This window comes from Cetorhinus maximus, chromosome 9 (assembly GCF_964194155.1).
Source record: "Cetorhinus maximus chromosome 9, sCetMax3.hap1.1, whole genome shotgun sequence".
Taxonomy (NCBI): domain Eukaryota; kingdom Metazoa; phylum Chordata; class Chondrichthyes; order Lamniformes; family Cetorhinidae; genus Cetorhinus; species Cetorhinus maximus.
In genome coordinates, this window is record NC_135887.1 from 38,547,012 (window position 1) to 38,563,242 (window position 16,231).

Consider the following 16,231-nt stretch of genomic DNA (forward strand, 5'->3'; position numbering starts at 1 on the left):
GCATTGGGGAAGCAGTAAGATGTATAGAAGATGTTATAAGTGATGGGATGGGGTGATAGCAAGGACTTGAAGGCATAACAAGAGGCAGGCTGGGAAGGACAGTCAACGGTTGATGATGAACAGAGTGTGACATTAGAAATAAGAGTGACAAATCGGGCTGGAATAGTATAGCAACAATGACAACTTTCATTTAGGACAGGAAAGTGTCTCAAGGTGTCTAATCCAAGCCCAAATTTGGCAAGCCCCAGGAAATTCTGTGACAACACATTGGAGGCAGTGAGCTGATAACAAGTAACATTAGCAAGTAACATTCACGCCTTACAAGTGTCAGACAATGACCATTTACAACAAGAGAGATCTAACCATCTCCCTATGACATTCAATGGCATTACCATTGTTGAATCCCCCACTATCAATATCCCGGGGGTTACTATTGACCAGAAACTTAACTGGACCAACCATATAAATACTGTGACTACAAGAGCAGGTCAGAGGCTGGGAAGTTGGCAGAGAGTAACTCACCCAATGCCTGTTCACCATCTACAAGGCACAAGTCAGGAATGTGATGGAATACTCCCTACTTGCCTGGATGATTGCAGCTCCAGCAACACTCAGGAAGCTCAACACCATCCAGGACAAAACAGCCCACTTGATTGGAATCCCAACCACCACATTAAACATTCACTCCCTCCACCACCGATGCACAGTGGAAGCAGTGTATACCATCTACAAGATGCACTGCAACAACTCACCAAGGATCCTTCGACAGCACCTTGCAAACCTGCAACCTCTCCCACCTAGAAGGACAAAGGCAGTGGATGCACAGGAACACCACCACCTGCAAGTTCTCCTCCAAGCCACACGCTATCCTGACTTGGAACTATATTGTCGTTCCTTCACTGTTACTGGGTCAAAATCCTGGAGCTTACAGTGGTTCAAGAAGGCGGCTCTTCACCACCTTCTCAGGGGCAATAAATTCTGGCCTAGCACCGTGAAAGAATAATTTAAAAAAAAAATATATATATATAAAAAATACGCTCTGTCCCTTTTTCATCTGCTATGCCTCGGAAATCAGTGATTCTCAGGTACAACAACAAGGAAAGTCCACCCTATTATTTTTCCATTATTACTCGCAACTTCCCACCATCCTCTGATGATTCAGTTCATAACCCAGTTTCATAATATTTCAGTGAACCTGTGGCTCCATGCAGTCTCAGGAAAAGGGGCCAATAATTTAGGAATGGGATGAGAAGAAATTTCACTCAAAGGTTGTGAATCTTTTAAATTCTGTACCCCAGAGGGTTGTGGAAGCTCCATCGTTGAATACAATTCAGGATGGGATAGACGGATTTCTGGTCTCCCAGGGTATCAAGGGATATGATGGACAGGCAGGGAATCATGCTTATTACTGGCCTGGCATAACTCCTTTAAGAAGTAGGCTTTTTTTTCTACCCTTCAGCCAATTTTTCTGTCCATTTCCATGATTTTCTCTGAATCTTAACAGCTTTGAGCTTTGACAATATCTTAACAAATTTTGTCAAATAGTTTTTGGAAGCTTAGGCACAACATGGTATGCCTCATGGGATATCACATTCTTAAAGATGTCAAGCTGGTAAGTCTGGTAGAATCCCTCCTTCCCTCCTCTGAAGCCATACTGGCCATACTAAGTTGTTATTGCATCCATAATCCTCAAATTTATCCTAATAAATGATTCCATTATTTTATATGAAATTGATGTCAAATTAATTTTTGTCACCCTTTTTCAATATAGATACCATGCCTGCTTTCAATTTACTGGTATCTCCCCCAAATGCCTATCAATACTGTGCAAACCTTCTCCCTCATTTTTCTTAGCAGTCTGAACTAAATACCATTCACCATTGGCTTGGACTGATTTTACTTTCAGGCTTCTATCTCATATATATATAAAAAAAATAGTTCGGTCTAAAACTCCTTTTTGAGTCAAGGCTTGCATGGTACAGTTCTTGAAGAGGTCACTGATCATTTGCTGACGGAATGGTGTATGTTGCTCAGAAAACCTAAAAAACCTTTAAAAAGTCAAAATGGAAAGAAAACTGAAATAAAAGTAAAATGATCAAGGAATTAAAAGGCTGTACCTGTTGGATAGAAAGCCTGGTGATACTGTGGTGGAGAAGTAAGGTAACTAGTATATTTCTGACCAGTAGCTCCAATCTCATGGGATCCTTGCTGAACATGCACATTATTAGGATTTGGTTGCAGTGTGTAGGTGACCTCAGTTGGAAATCTTTGTATGACAGAAAATGGAATTGCTTTATCAGAAAATGGAGATGAAGACGTTGTGTCCATTTGTCCAGCCACCAATCCAATAGAGCTATGCCATGTACGTGGTGGAATAGGGGTTCGATCTAGGCCTCCAGTATTGGAACTTGACAAACTTTTAATGGACACTGTATGTAAAGGACTTTGATTGTGCGAAGGTGACATAAATGGGTATGGAGACAAGCTATCCCTGCGAAATGTTCGTTGAAGTTGTCCAACTGTCACAGGCCCTGAATAAAGTATAACAAAAGAGATAATATTATCTGGTGGGTCAATACTTATACATAAATATGAATGTTTTGCTGAATAATAAAAAGCTTAAAATTGCTGTTGATATAAACACAACATTGCCATATAACATTTCTCCTTCACTATTTTAATGGAGGTATTAATGGGTTAATGCCTGTATTAAAATGGCTGACAACAGAATATAAATTAAGCATTAAACATTGATCCGCTAATGTGTCAACGTTAAATTATAGGTTATATTTCAATACTTAGTTAACTTTTTCCATAAGTGAAATGATTACCACTTCAATCCACTGAGGTGTCATGTTTAAACAGATTCCTGAACCATGGAAGCTGTAATAAAATTTGGTAGCTTTTAGCTTTAGAGCAAAACTAGGAGGGCTATAATTGACTAGCCCGTGCATTACATAATGAGATTGATAGCCTTTGATTGGAGGGTCCATTTTTGTCACTGTTCTACAATCTGAGAGATTCTGGAATCTCATTCTATGTTCACTAATCACTGACATGTTCATGGAATTTTATGTAATTAGTGCCTACATGATGTCAGGTATTAGGAAATACAGTGATTCCTGCCACAATTGTTGATGTAGTGCAATAAAGTTACATTGATGGTTCTTAATTTCTATACTCCTACATACTCTATTAGAAAAGTTAATAACCAATCATGCTCTTTAGAAATCATGGCCCTGAAATTCTTATAGAGTTATGGTTCAGGACCAACTCCGTTGGAGTTTGCAGCATTTCCGGGAGGCACCTCAGTCTCTTCAAGCAAGTGGGCAAGAGCCACTTTGGAAGCATTATAGAAACCATCTGCCCAGGACCGCTGTAAACTCTGGTATGGTGTCGGAGCGGGAGGAAGGCCATGTTGTTTAGTTCTCCAGATCCTGGCTATTAGTTTTTTACCCACCTAAGCAAGAAGGCTGATCTCCAAAAATTTCTGTCTTCAGGGTGTTATGATCCTTGGACAGACCCCAAAGTTGTTGGTGGGATGCAGGGAGGGATGGCTTACATTTTGTTCAAAATAGACAAAGTTTGAGATTCAAGACGCTTGGTAATAGAATCAAGCCACAAAATTTCACAAACAAAAGCAAGCTTTACTATAAAAGGTCAGAAAGATAAAACAATTTACAATATCTATGTTATTCTCTGATATTCAGGGTAAGTATGAGGTACATATGAATTAACAGGCAACTGCAGTCGAATACACCACACTGCACAATAAATGCAAAATGCGACCAAAACAGATTCCATGGATTTCTCAACAACCCACCCAGTTGTCAGTAACACCCTGAGTCAACCAACCTCACTGAAACTTCGCCTTTCTCATGAAGGTTTCCATTCTTCCATTCAAAGATCTTGCCTTGGAATTCTCTCCAAGCATCGCTCCAACTTGGTATTTCAATAATGGCCCACCTTGCAAGGTTGCAATCTCGCCTTCCAAGATTTTGTTTCTCTGGATCCCCAAGTACACTCAAGCATCAACTTACAACACAATTTCAGCTCTTTGGCTGCACCAAGCAGAACACTACTGCTCCAAAGAGGTACCTTTTCCCTAATGGCCCACAGCATGGAATCACCAAACTTCAGCTGCCTTCTTGGATCTTCAGGGTTTCTTCTGAGCTCTCTTCCATTACCAAGGCTTTCCCGAGCCCACTTCGCTTAAAGTCTGCTCCCTGCCCTTTTCTCTAATTGGAACCTGCTTCTCCGCTTCTTCCTTTTAAGTGAACTTAACTAGGACCTATTTCTGTCCACTGTCTTTGTCCCTTAATTGGGAATCTTTTTCTTGGCACTTCCCCAGTCCCATCTCCCTTTTGCCTTACCTGGGACAGTTCCTGAGACCTCTCCCTGTCCCCTCTTCCTTGTGCCCCTCTCTGAGACAATTGCTGGCCCTGGTGCTACGCACCTGGTCACGTGACTTGGGTTTTCACGCCCTTTTTTCTTTTATGTGCAAGCATGTGGGGCCTGTCCTGGGCCTGAAGAACATAAAGATGCAAAAATGCGCACGTGCAGCCCACTCCTGGCCTGCACATTTGCGGGAAGTCCGAAGAATGTCGGGACTTGGATTTCTCGACCTCCAAGCACAACACTAAGGTGAGTTGGGTTTCATAATGCCTCCCTCCATGGAGGAAGGAAAGCTTCAATACAGTGAAAGTTTCTTTACAATAGCTTTAAAGTTTCTTTAAAAGAAGCGCTTAACATTATAAACTTCTAACAAATAGCTTAGTGCATACTACACAGAAAAACTTTTCACAATTTTGTTCCACAATTACAAGTATCATATCATAACATTACAAAGATGTCACTAAAACAAAAGATGGCACATGTAACAAGTAGGATGAGCAGAATTTAAACATCATAGACTTATCATAACTCAGAACTTGCATTTTTTTTCTCTTTTTCCCAATCTTTAACTCGCAAAGGATGTTTAATTTAAGTCCACAGCCCAATTGTCCTTTTCGTTAACTGTCGGCATAATTGGATCTTTAAGCTCATTTTACGAACTCAAACGTGGTAAATTCTCATTTCAAGACAATAAGGTCAAAATGGTTTCTTTTTGCATTAACAACTCATTTCTCCTCTGATCGAAATCCCTTTTAGCCATTTCGAGTATGTTATAGAGATGCTTTTTATGTTTAGACAAAAGGATTTGGTGTACCTGCTTGGTTTGATCTTTGAACATTTTAAGATCTTGTAGTTTCTTCTGATCCCATTCCAAACAGGTCTTATTCAATACTTTTCATGCAACGTCATCCACTTCCTCACTCTGGATTTCTAGTTTCCTTTCCAATGCTTCAACTCTTTCATACAATTCACAAACCATATCATTCCACTCCTCTGCTGGTTTTAAATGGTCTTTTGCGAACTGTCCACTTGCCTGGATTCCTGCTGCAGTACCCTGTGTGTCAACACTGGCAGGCACATGTAATTCAGTGTCCGTGGTCATTGATCCTTCCAGATCATTTTATGTTTTCAGTCCTTTCCGTTGACAATTCTTAATTTTCAATTCTGCAGGCACTTATGTTGCATCTGTACTGTCCATTATTAGGTTGATACATCGGTATTGTTACTTGGATCAGTTTTTCGCTCAACTAGATCACAATTGGGCAAGGAATTTTTATTCACAGGAACAACTTCGGAACTGTGATACCCCATCCCAGGTTGTGGAACAACTATACTGCCCGCTATATCATTGCCCAGTATAAAGTTTACAGTTTTAATAGGTAATTTTGGAATAATTTCAACCACAACAAGGCCTCTCCATCAGAGCACAATTTAAATTTACTTTATGCAATGGGTAAGACACATAATTCCCCTCAATACCATGTATTAATTCATTCTGATTTAGTGAACTTTCTGAAGAAAGGTCCAAATCTTTTGCTAACAATAAGCTCTGAGCAGAACCAGTATCTCTCAGGATAATAATTTTTCTGCGCCCTTTCTTGGACAAAAATGGAGTAACTTCTCCTTTCAATATAAAGCCCTTGTAATCTTTTTCACTTCTATCTACTCCCACTGTAAAAAATAATTAGTAGCACTCTGTTTCTCACAAGTTTCACTTTCTGGTGCAAATCCCTCTATGGAAGTCTCTGTCAATTACACCAGTGCCACTGTTTTAAGATCCATTTCACTTTCTGGTACAGTCTTTTCTGAAGACTCCTTAAGCATCCTTATTACTGCCACTGGTTTTATCGTTCAACTTCCAACAATGGGCTTTGAAATGCCTGGTCTTACGGCAATAAAAGCATACTGGTTTCTTTAGATCATTTTTATCCTCTACACTATCATTTTTCTTGACTGGAACATCTTATGCCTTCTCTATAAAGATCAACTCTTTTCTGTTCTCCAAGTTCCCTGTGGGTTACAGATGGAGATCTATTGCTCCCTAGCTGCCTATGTGGCTACCAGGACTGATGCATCCCATACCTCAGAAACCATTCGTTCTTCCAGGTGTGGCCTAATAGCTATTGGGATACTAATTTGAAATTCTTCCATTATCATTAACTACCTCACATTCTCAAAGTTTTGTTCTAACTTCAGAAATCAAAATTACCACTCCCACAACATTTCTTTTTCCCTGGCAAATTCTACAAATGGTTAATTCGGTCTTTTCTTTAAAGTCCGAAATGTCAATTGATATGCTTCAGAGACAAGCTCGTGCATTAAGTATCACAGTTTTAGCCACCTCATAATCTGAAGATTATTCTTTCGAAAGGCTAGATTATACATCCATTGCCTCCCCAGCCAAAACACTTTGCAAAATAAGAGTCCACGTGTCCTTTGGCCACTTTAAATTTGTAGCCACCTTTTCAAACAAGATAAAATATCCCTCAGCTCCATCTTTTGTACATTTAGGCAACAGGCAAAGGCTCTTTGTTATGTCAAAGCTCGGAATGGGACTTGATTCCTCATCTTAACTACTAGACCCTCTTTCACCCTGGAACCTAAGCTCTTCTCTAGCCAGTTCATGGTATTTGATTTGTTTCTCTCTCTGGAGTTTAAGTTCAAGCTTTGGTATTTCTCTTTCTTTTTCCTATTCAAGCTTTTTCATTTCTCTTTCTATCTCAACCTGCTTCACCTGCAACTAAATCCTAGCCAACTCAACTTAATTGCTATCTATATTAACTTTTCCTTCTTCCAATCCCAAATGCTACACTACTACCTCAATCATTTCTGCTTTCTTAGGCCCTGCTTTAAACTCTTCTGCTAAGGGAATTAACCTAGCCTTGGTTAATTGTTGCAAATCACTCAGGGGTCAATCTTCCCTCTCCAGAAAAGGCTTAGCAATTGATAAAGCCACTCTGCTTTTCAATCAGTATAGTAAAACTCATTTTGGAAATCTTATCAACTTTAACCTCAGCAAATACCAGCACTTGTATTTGTCTGTGTTAGCCATTACAGAGACATGCCTGCAGGATGGCATAGGTTGGGAGCTGAATATTGAAAGGTATGTGATATTTAGGAAGGATAGGAAGCTAGGAAAAAGTGGAAGGGTGGTTCTGTTAATTAAAGATGATACAGTAAAGTCCCGCCTTTTGTGACTCCCTTGTTAATGTTTCAATTTACCTGCACTTTGTACTCTACATCGCATCACCCATCTTGTGAGCAACATTCTCTTATCCGCGTTTGAAATGTCCTAATCTCTGCACTGATTCTTTGACGGGTGCACCTTTTGAGAACAGCTCGAGTGTGGGATCGGTTAATTTACTGAGAGAGTAGGAATAGACTGAATATTAGGTGGTATGTCTTTTCTTAGAGAAGTAGTGAGGCTCTGGAATGCAATACAGGCTGATGTGGTAGGTGCTGACTCTCCAAATGCTATCAGAGGGAACTGGACTAGTTCCAGCCGAGGAATCGCCTAAAGTTAAAGAATGTAAGCATCTTTATTAATCTTTGTAATCCTTGGTTCATGTGACCACTTTGGTTGGTTTCAGTGACCTGAGTGGGGGGATCAGAAAGGAACTTTCCAGGATATATTTTACCCCTTGTTGGCCCTGGGTTTTCCTCTTTTTCACTAACCGCAATTTTTAAATGGGTTGAGAATAAAACTGCCAGTGCAGGAAATCGGAAACTAAAAGCAAAAATATGGAGTATACACAGCAGGTTTAATAGCTTCAGTGAAGAGAAACACAGGTCATTGTAGAGTACTGTAACTGCCTAAAACAATGCTGCCCTCACATGGCTGGGATCTATCCAATTGAGTCCCATTCAAAAGCATGTTCCTCCTTCGCGATTTCACTGTTTGTGAGGCTTCACAGGAATGCAAGCCCCATGAACGGTTGGACTTTACTGTATTAGCACTATAGAGATGGATGACCTAAGTTCAAGAAACCAAGATATAGAAGCGGTTTGGAAAGAGATGAGGCATGATAAAGGCAAGTCATTTGTGGGAGTGTGGCCCCCAACAGTAATCACAGAGTAGGATGGGGTATCAAAGAAGAAATAGAGGGAGCTTGGCAGAAAGATACAGATATTATCATGGAGGATTTAATCTGCATATAGACTACAAAAATCAGACAGGCAAAGGTAACGTAAATGACGAATTAATGGAATATTTTCAGGTTAACTTCTTAGATCAGCACATCCTGGAGTCAACCAGGGAGCAGGCTATACTCGACCTGGTATTGTGCATTGAGGTAGGATTAACTAATGACCTCAGACTGAAGGCACCCCTAGGTAACAATTATCATATTATGATTAAATTTTACATTTAGCTTGAGGGAGAGAAGAGTAGGTCTATAGAGATGCAGTAGCAGACATCTAAGGGGATATTTCAGAATACACAGAATAGATACTCCAACAATAGAATAGATATTTCAACGAGAAAGAAAACTGCCAAGGGAAGGACCGATCATCTGTGGTTAACTAAAAAAGTTAAAGATAGCATCAAACTTATAGATAAAGCATATACTTGTGCAAAGATGGGTGGCAGGTCAGAAGATTGAACAGAGTATAAAAAACAGCAAAGAGTAACTAAAAGATTAATAAGGAGGGAAAAATTAGAGTACGAGAGAAAGCTACCTAGAAACATAAAGACGGATAGTAAGAGTATCTATAGATATTTAAAAAGATTTAACAAAGTGAGTGTTGGTGCTATAGAAAGTGAGTCTGTAGATGGTACACACTGCTGCTGCTGCTGTGCGTCGGTGGTGGAGGGAGTGAATGTTTGTGGATGTGCTGCCAATCAAGCGGGCCCTCTACAACTGAAGCATAACTTCCCTACTTTTGTAATTAATTCCCCTCACAATAAACGGTAACATTCTATTAGCTTTCCTAATTACCTGCTGTACCTGCATACTAACCTTTTGTGATTCATATACTAGGACATCCAGATCCCTCTGAATCTCAGAGCTCTGCAATCTTTCACCATTTAGATAATAAGCTTCTTTTTTGTTCTTCCTGCCAAAACGAATGATTTCACATTTGCCCACATTATACTCCATTTGCCAGATATTTGCCCACTTACCTAACCTACCTATGTAACTTTGTAGCCTCCTTACATCCTCTCCACAATTTACTTTCCTACCTATCCTTGTGTCGTGAGCAAACTTAGCAACCATTCCCTCAGTCCCTTCATCCAAATCATTTATATAAATTGTAAACAGTTGAGACCCCAGCATTGATCCTTGTGGCACACCGCTCGTCACATCCTGCCAACCAGATAAAGACCATTTATGTCAACTCTCTGCTCCCTGTTAGCTAGTCAATCTTCTATCCATGCCAATATGTTACCCTGATACCATGAGATTTTATTTGCTGGAAATATCTTTGATATGGCACTTTATCAAATGCCTTGTGGAAATCTAAGTACAGTACATCCACCCCTTTATCCACAGCACATGTAGCTCCTTCAAAGAACTCCAATAAATTGGTTAAACATGATTTTCCTTCTACAAAACCATGTTGACTCTGCCTGATTGCCTTGAAATTTTCTAACTGCCCTGTTATAACATCTTTAGTAACAGCTTATAATATTTTCCCTATGGCAGATGTTAACTGGCCTATAGTTTCCTGCTTTCCGCTCCCTCCCTTTTTGACTAAAGGAGTTATATTTGCTACTGTCCTAATGGAGTAGGTCATGCTTCAGTTATACAGGGCATTGGTGATGCCACACCTGGAATACTGTGTACAGTATTGATCTCCTTATTTAAGGGAAGATATGAATGTGTTGGAAGCAGTTCAGAGAAGGTTTACTAGATTAATACCTGGAATGGGCTTTTTTTTTTATTCATTCACAGGGTGTGGGCTTCGCTGGCTGGGCCAGCATTTATTAGCCATCCCTAATTGCCCTTGAGAAGGTGGTGGTGAGCTGCCTTCTTGAACCGCTGCAGTCCGTGTGGTGTAGATACACCCACAGTGCAGTTAGGAAGGGAGTTCCATGATTTTGAACCAACGACAGTGAAGGAACGGCCATATATTTCCAAGTCAGGATGGTGAGTGACTTGGAGGGGAACTTCCAGGTGGTGGTGTTCCCATCTCTCTGCTGCCCTTGTCCTTCTAGATGGTAGTGGTCGTGGGTTTGGAAGGTGCTGTCAAAGGAGCCTTGGTGAATTCCTGCAGTCACCTTGTCAATGGTACACATTGCTGCTACTGTGTGTCGGTGGTGGAAGGAGTGAATGTTTGTGGATGTGGTGCCAATCAAGCAGGCTGCTTTGTCCTGGACGGTATCCAGCTTCTTCAGTGTTGTAGGAGTTGCACTCATCCAGGCAAGTGGGGATTATTCCATCACACTCCTGACTTGTGCCTTGTAGATGGTGGACAGGCTTTGGGAAGTCAGCAGGTGAGTTACTCGTTGCACAATTCCTAGCGTCTGACCTGCTTTTGTAGCCAGTGTTTATATGGCTAGTCCAGTTCAGTTTCTGGTCAATGGTGACCCCCAGGATGTTGATAGTGGGGGATTCAGTGATGGTAATGCCATTGAACATCAAGGGGCGATGGTTGGTTTCTCTCTTGTTGGAGATGGTCATTGCCTGACACTTGTGAATGTTACTTGCCACTTGTAAGCCCAAGCCTGGATATCATTCAGGCCTTGCTACATTTGGATACGGACTGCTTCAATATCTGAGGAGTTGTGAATGGTGCTGAACATTGTGTAATCATCAGCAAACATCCCCACTTCTGACCTTATGAAGCTGAAGATGGTTGGGCCTAGGACACTAACCTGAGGAACTCCTGCAGTGATGTCCTGGAGCTGAGATGACTGACCTCCAACGACCTCAACCATCTTCCTTTCTGCTAGGTATGACTCCAACCAGCGGAGAATTTTCCCCCTGATTCCCACTGACTCCAGTTTTGCTGGGGCTCCTTGATGCCACACTCGGTCAAATGCTGCCTTGATGTCAAGGGCGGTCACTTTCACCTCACCTTGGGAGTTCAGCTCTTTTTCTATGTTTGAACCAAGGCTGTAATGAGGTCATGAGCTGAGTGGCCCTGGCGGAACCCAAACTGCGCATCAGTGAGCAGGTTATTGCTAAGCAAGTGCCGCTTGATAGCACTGTGATGACCCCTTCCATTACTTTACTGATGATGGAGAGTAGACTGATGGGGCGGTAATTGGTGGGTTGGATTTGTCCTGTTTTTTGTGGACTGGACATACCTGGGCAATTTGAGGAAAGGCTGGTCAGGCTAGGCTTGTACCGCTGGAGTTTGGAGTTTAGAAGAGTAAGAGGCAACTTAATTGAAATATATAAGATCCTGAGGGAACTTGACAGGGTGGATGTGGAAAGGATGTTTCCTTTTGTGAGAGAATCTAGAACTAGGTGGTCACTCTTTAAAAATAAGAGGTCCGCCCATTTAAGACAAGAGATGAGGAAAAATGTTTTCTCTCAGAGGATTGTGAAACTTTGGTATTCTCTTCCTCAAAAGGTGGTTGAGGCAGAGTCTTTGAATATCTTTAAGGCAGAGGTAGATAGATTTTTAATAAGCAAGGGTGTGAAAGGCTATCTATGGTAGGCAGGAATGTGGAGCTGAGGTTAAAATTAGATCAGCCATGATCTTATGGAATGGCGGAACAGGTGCGAGGGGCCAAGTGGCCTACTCCTAATTCATTTGTTTGATTCAAAATCCTTCAAGAGCCCCCAGTTTATGTTATGATCCTTGGCCAGACCCCCAAGATGTTGGGAGGATCCAGCGAGGGATCAATAACAAAAATAAAAATACCTGGAAAAAATCAGCAGGTCTGACAGCATCTGCAGAGAGGAACACAGTTAACGTTTCGAGTCCGTATGACTCTTCAACAGAATTAAGGAAAAATAGAAAAGAGGTGAAATATAAGAGATGGAACATTCCTTGTTCCAGTCCTACTCTGGCCCCCTCCCACAACTCTTTCTCTGGTACATTGATGATTGCTTTGGTGCTGCTTCATGCTCTCGTCTGGACCTGGAAAAATTTATTAATTTTGCTTCCAATTTTCACCCCTCCATCATTTTCATATGGTCCATCTCTGAAACTTCCCTTCCCTTCCTTGACCTCTCTGTCTCAATTTCTGGTGATAGACTGTCCACCAATATTCATTACAAGCCTACCGACTCCCACAGCTACCTCGACTACAGCTCCTCACACCCTGCTTCCTGTAAGGACTCCATCCCATTCTCTTAGTTCTTTCGCCTCCGTCGCATCTGTTCTGATGATGCCACTTTCAAAAACAGTTCCTATGACATGTCTTCCTCCTTCCTTAACCGAGGTTTTCCACCCACGGTGGCTGACAGGGCCCTCAACCATGTCCGGCCCATCTCCCGCGCATCCGCCCTCACACCTTCCTCTCCTTCTCAGAACCATGATAGGGTCCCCCTTGTCCTCACTTATCACCCCACCAGCCTCCGCATTCAAAGAACCATTCTCCGCCAACTCCAGCATGATGCCACCACTAAACACATCTCCCCTTCACCCCCCCTGGCAGCATTCTGCAGGGATCGTTCCCTCCGGGACACCCTGGTCCACTCCTCCATCACCCCCTACACCTCAACCCCCTCCCACGGAACCTTCCCATGCAACCGCAGAAGGTGCAACACCTGCCCCTTTACTTCCCCTCTCCTCACCATCCAAGGGCCCAAACACTCCTTTCAAGTGAAGCAGCATTTCACTTGCACTTCCCTCAATTTAGTCTACCGCATTTGCTGCTCCCAATGCGGTTTTCTCTACATTGGAGAGACCAAACACAGACTGGGTGACCGCTTTGCGGAACACCTTCGGTCTGTCCGCAAGCATGGCCCAGACCTCCCTGTCGCTTGCCATTTCAACACTCCACCCTGCTCTCATGCCCATATGTCCATCCTTGGTCTGCTGCATTGTTCCAGTGAAGCTCAACGCAAACTGGAGGAACAGCACCTCATCTTCCGACTAGGCACTTTACAGCCTTACGGACTGAATATTGAGTTCAACAATTTTAGATCATGAACTGTCTCCTCCATCCCCACCCCTTTTCCGATCCCCCCTTTTTTCCAATAATTTATATAGATTTTTCTTTTCCCACCTATTTCCATTATTTTTAAATGTATTTCCATCCATTGTTTTATCGCTACCTTTTAGCCTATCTTCATCCCTTCCCCCCACCCCACCCCCACTAGGGCTATCTGTACCTTGCTCGTCCTGCTTTCTACCCTTAATGTCACCTATTAGCACATTCCTTAGATAATATCACCACCTTCAACACCTCTTTGTCCTTTTGTCAATCTCCACCTATCACTGGCCCTCTATCCAGCTGTACCTGTCCCATCCCCCCTTAAACCAGCTTATATTTCACCTCTTTTCTATTTTGCCTTAGATCTGTTGAAGAGTCATACGGACTCGAAACGTTAACTGTGTTTCTCTCTGCAGATGCTGTCAGACCTGCTGAGTTTTTCCAGGTATTTTTATTTTTATTTTTGTTTTGGATTTCCAGCATCTGTAGTTTTTTGCTTTTATCTTAGGGATCAATAACGTTTTGTTTAAAGTAGAGAAAGTTTGAGATTCAAGATACTTGCTAATAAAGCCACAAGTTTCCACGGGTTTAGAACAAATAGGTGTAACATTACTCTACAAGATCAGAAATATAAAACAATTCACAACATATGTATTATACTCTAACATTCAGGGTAAATATGAGGTACATGTGAATTAACAGGCAAACTGTGGTCGAACACACTACACTGCACAATAAATGCCAAATGTGATTAAAACAGGTTTCATGGATTTTTTAACAACTCACCCAGACATCAGTAACACTGTGAGTCAACCAATCTCACTGAAACTTTGGGTAGAATTTTCCCTTAATTGCACTAAATGCGATGGCGGGTGTAAAAAAAGATGTTTTTTCCGCTGGTCGCAAGGGCAGATTTTTGTGTGGCATCATATGCTTCCTGCCTCATTAATAATGCAGTCACAGGAAACACAGCGTTTCGCTGGCGGGCGGCCTCTTAATCGCCTGCCACACCATTACCTCACCATTTCCTCACTCTAGGTGCCATACCTAAACTGCAGCTGAGCACACACTTCTCAATGCTTGCAGCCCAGGACTGCTCCAGTGAAGATGTGGCCCCGAAAACCAAGAAGAGTTCAGTGACCTATCCCTGGAATACCTTTTGGAGGCCCGCCATGATGTCCTCTATCCCCACTGTGGCCACAGGAGGTCCAGCAATCTCACCACTCTGGCTTGGGAGGCAATGACAGTGGTGGACAGTGCCAACACTGCACAGAAGAGGTTGGCCACCCAGTGCAGAAAGATGATGAATGATCTTATCTGTGCCGCCAGGGTAAGTCAACCATCTCATCGCTCCAAATTCACAAGCCCATCACACATGCACTGGCATCTCACTCACTACCAGCTCAAGGGACTTCACCACCCACTCTCTCACATCTCCATCTGGCCTCATCTCCTCTGGGGACTGCCTCCTCAGTCTCACCATCTAGAGGCCATTTGCACAGATCAAAATGGGCCACCATACACACCCTGGGATACCTCCCTTCCCCAGTACAGCCCTCACCCTGCAGCCTCTTCCCCTGCCTGAGGCCACTTCTCCCTCTTCCCCAAGCAAGCCCTATCCCAGCATCCGCTGAAAAGCTACCGCCACCTTACCGCTAGTCTGGTAGGTAGACACCTGCCCGTGAACCCTCCTAAAAGTGATGTGGTGTTGTCTGTGAAGCCTGGAGCTTATGGCCGTGAGTGCAGCCCGAAACAAGGGAGGCAAACAAACCTCAAAGTCCCGAGCGAAGTGCAGGTCACCAGGTGCTTGTCGCTTATGTACCGTTGTGAAACACTATGTGCTCATGATCCAGTGTGGGGGGATGATTCCAGCGAACAGGGCTTATAATGAGATTCTAATGTATTGAAATTAGCTTCCCAAAGTGTGCTGGCAGGAAACACAGCCTGATATTGGCAGGTGGAGCAGATGATCGCAAACTAATTTTACGACCACATGAAACCAATTTTTCTATCTCCTGGTATTTTCCGCTTCTACCCGCTATGATGCCCGCCATAAACAGGAGCAGAAAATCCCAGCTTTTGTCTTTCTCATGAGCATTTCCAATCTTCACCTTCAAAGATCTCGCTTTGGAATTCTCTCCAAGCATTGCTCCAACTCAGACAGCTTCAACAATGGCCCACCTTGCAAGGTTTCAATCTCGCCTTCCGCGATTCTGTTCCCCTGGATTCCCCAGTACACTCAAGCATCAACTTAGAAACACAATTTCAGCTCTTCGGCTATGCGAAGCAGAACACTACTGCCCCAAAGGGGTACCTGTGCCCCAACGGCCCACAACACAGTCACTAAACCTCGGCTGCCTTCTCGGATCTCCTGAGCCCTCTTTGTGATCAAAATCTGCTTCCAACAGCCTTTTCTCAAATAGGAGCCTGTTTCTCTGCTCCTTGCTTTTAACTGAACTTAACTGGGACCTCTTTCTGTCCCCTGTCTTTGTCCCCCACCTGGGACTCTTCTTTTGGGACCTCTCCCTGTCCCCTCTTCCTTGTTCCCGTCTCTGGGACACTTACTGGCTCTGGTGCTCCGCACCCAGTCACCTGACCTGGGTTTTCACACTCTTCTTTTTTCCTTTATGGGCCTGTTGTGGGCCCAAAGAAGGTGAAGATGCAGAACTGAACATGTACAGCACTCTCCCGGCCTGCACATGCACAGGTGGTCTGAAGCTTGTCAGGACTTGGAGCTCCTGACCTCTGAGCTCAACACTAAAGTAAGCTGGATTTCATAAC

General features: G+C 42.9%; 1 protein-coding gene across 1 annotated transcript in view; it reads right to left on the reverse strand.

Moving 5' to 3' along the window:
• hsf5 (heat shock transcription factor family member 5) overlaps positions 1 to 16,231 on the reverse strand; it is a 168,065-nt gene that overhangs the window by 112,080 nt on the left and 39,754 nt on the right. The window contains exon 2 of the mRNA XM_078547925.1: positions 2,118 to 2,531. Within this exon, the coding sequence (XP_078404051.1) occupies positions 2,118 to 2,531 (414 nt within the window). The remainder of the gene's footprint in view (positions 1 to 2,117; positions 2,532 to 16,231) is intronic.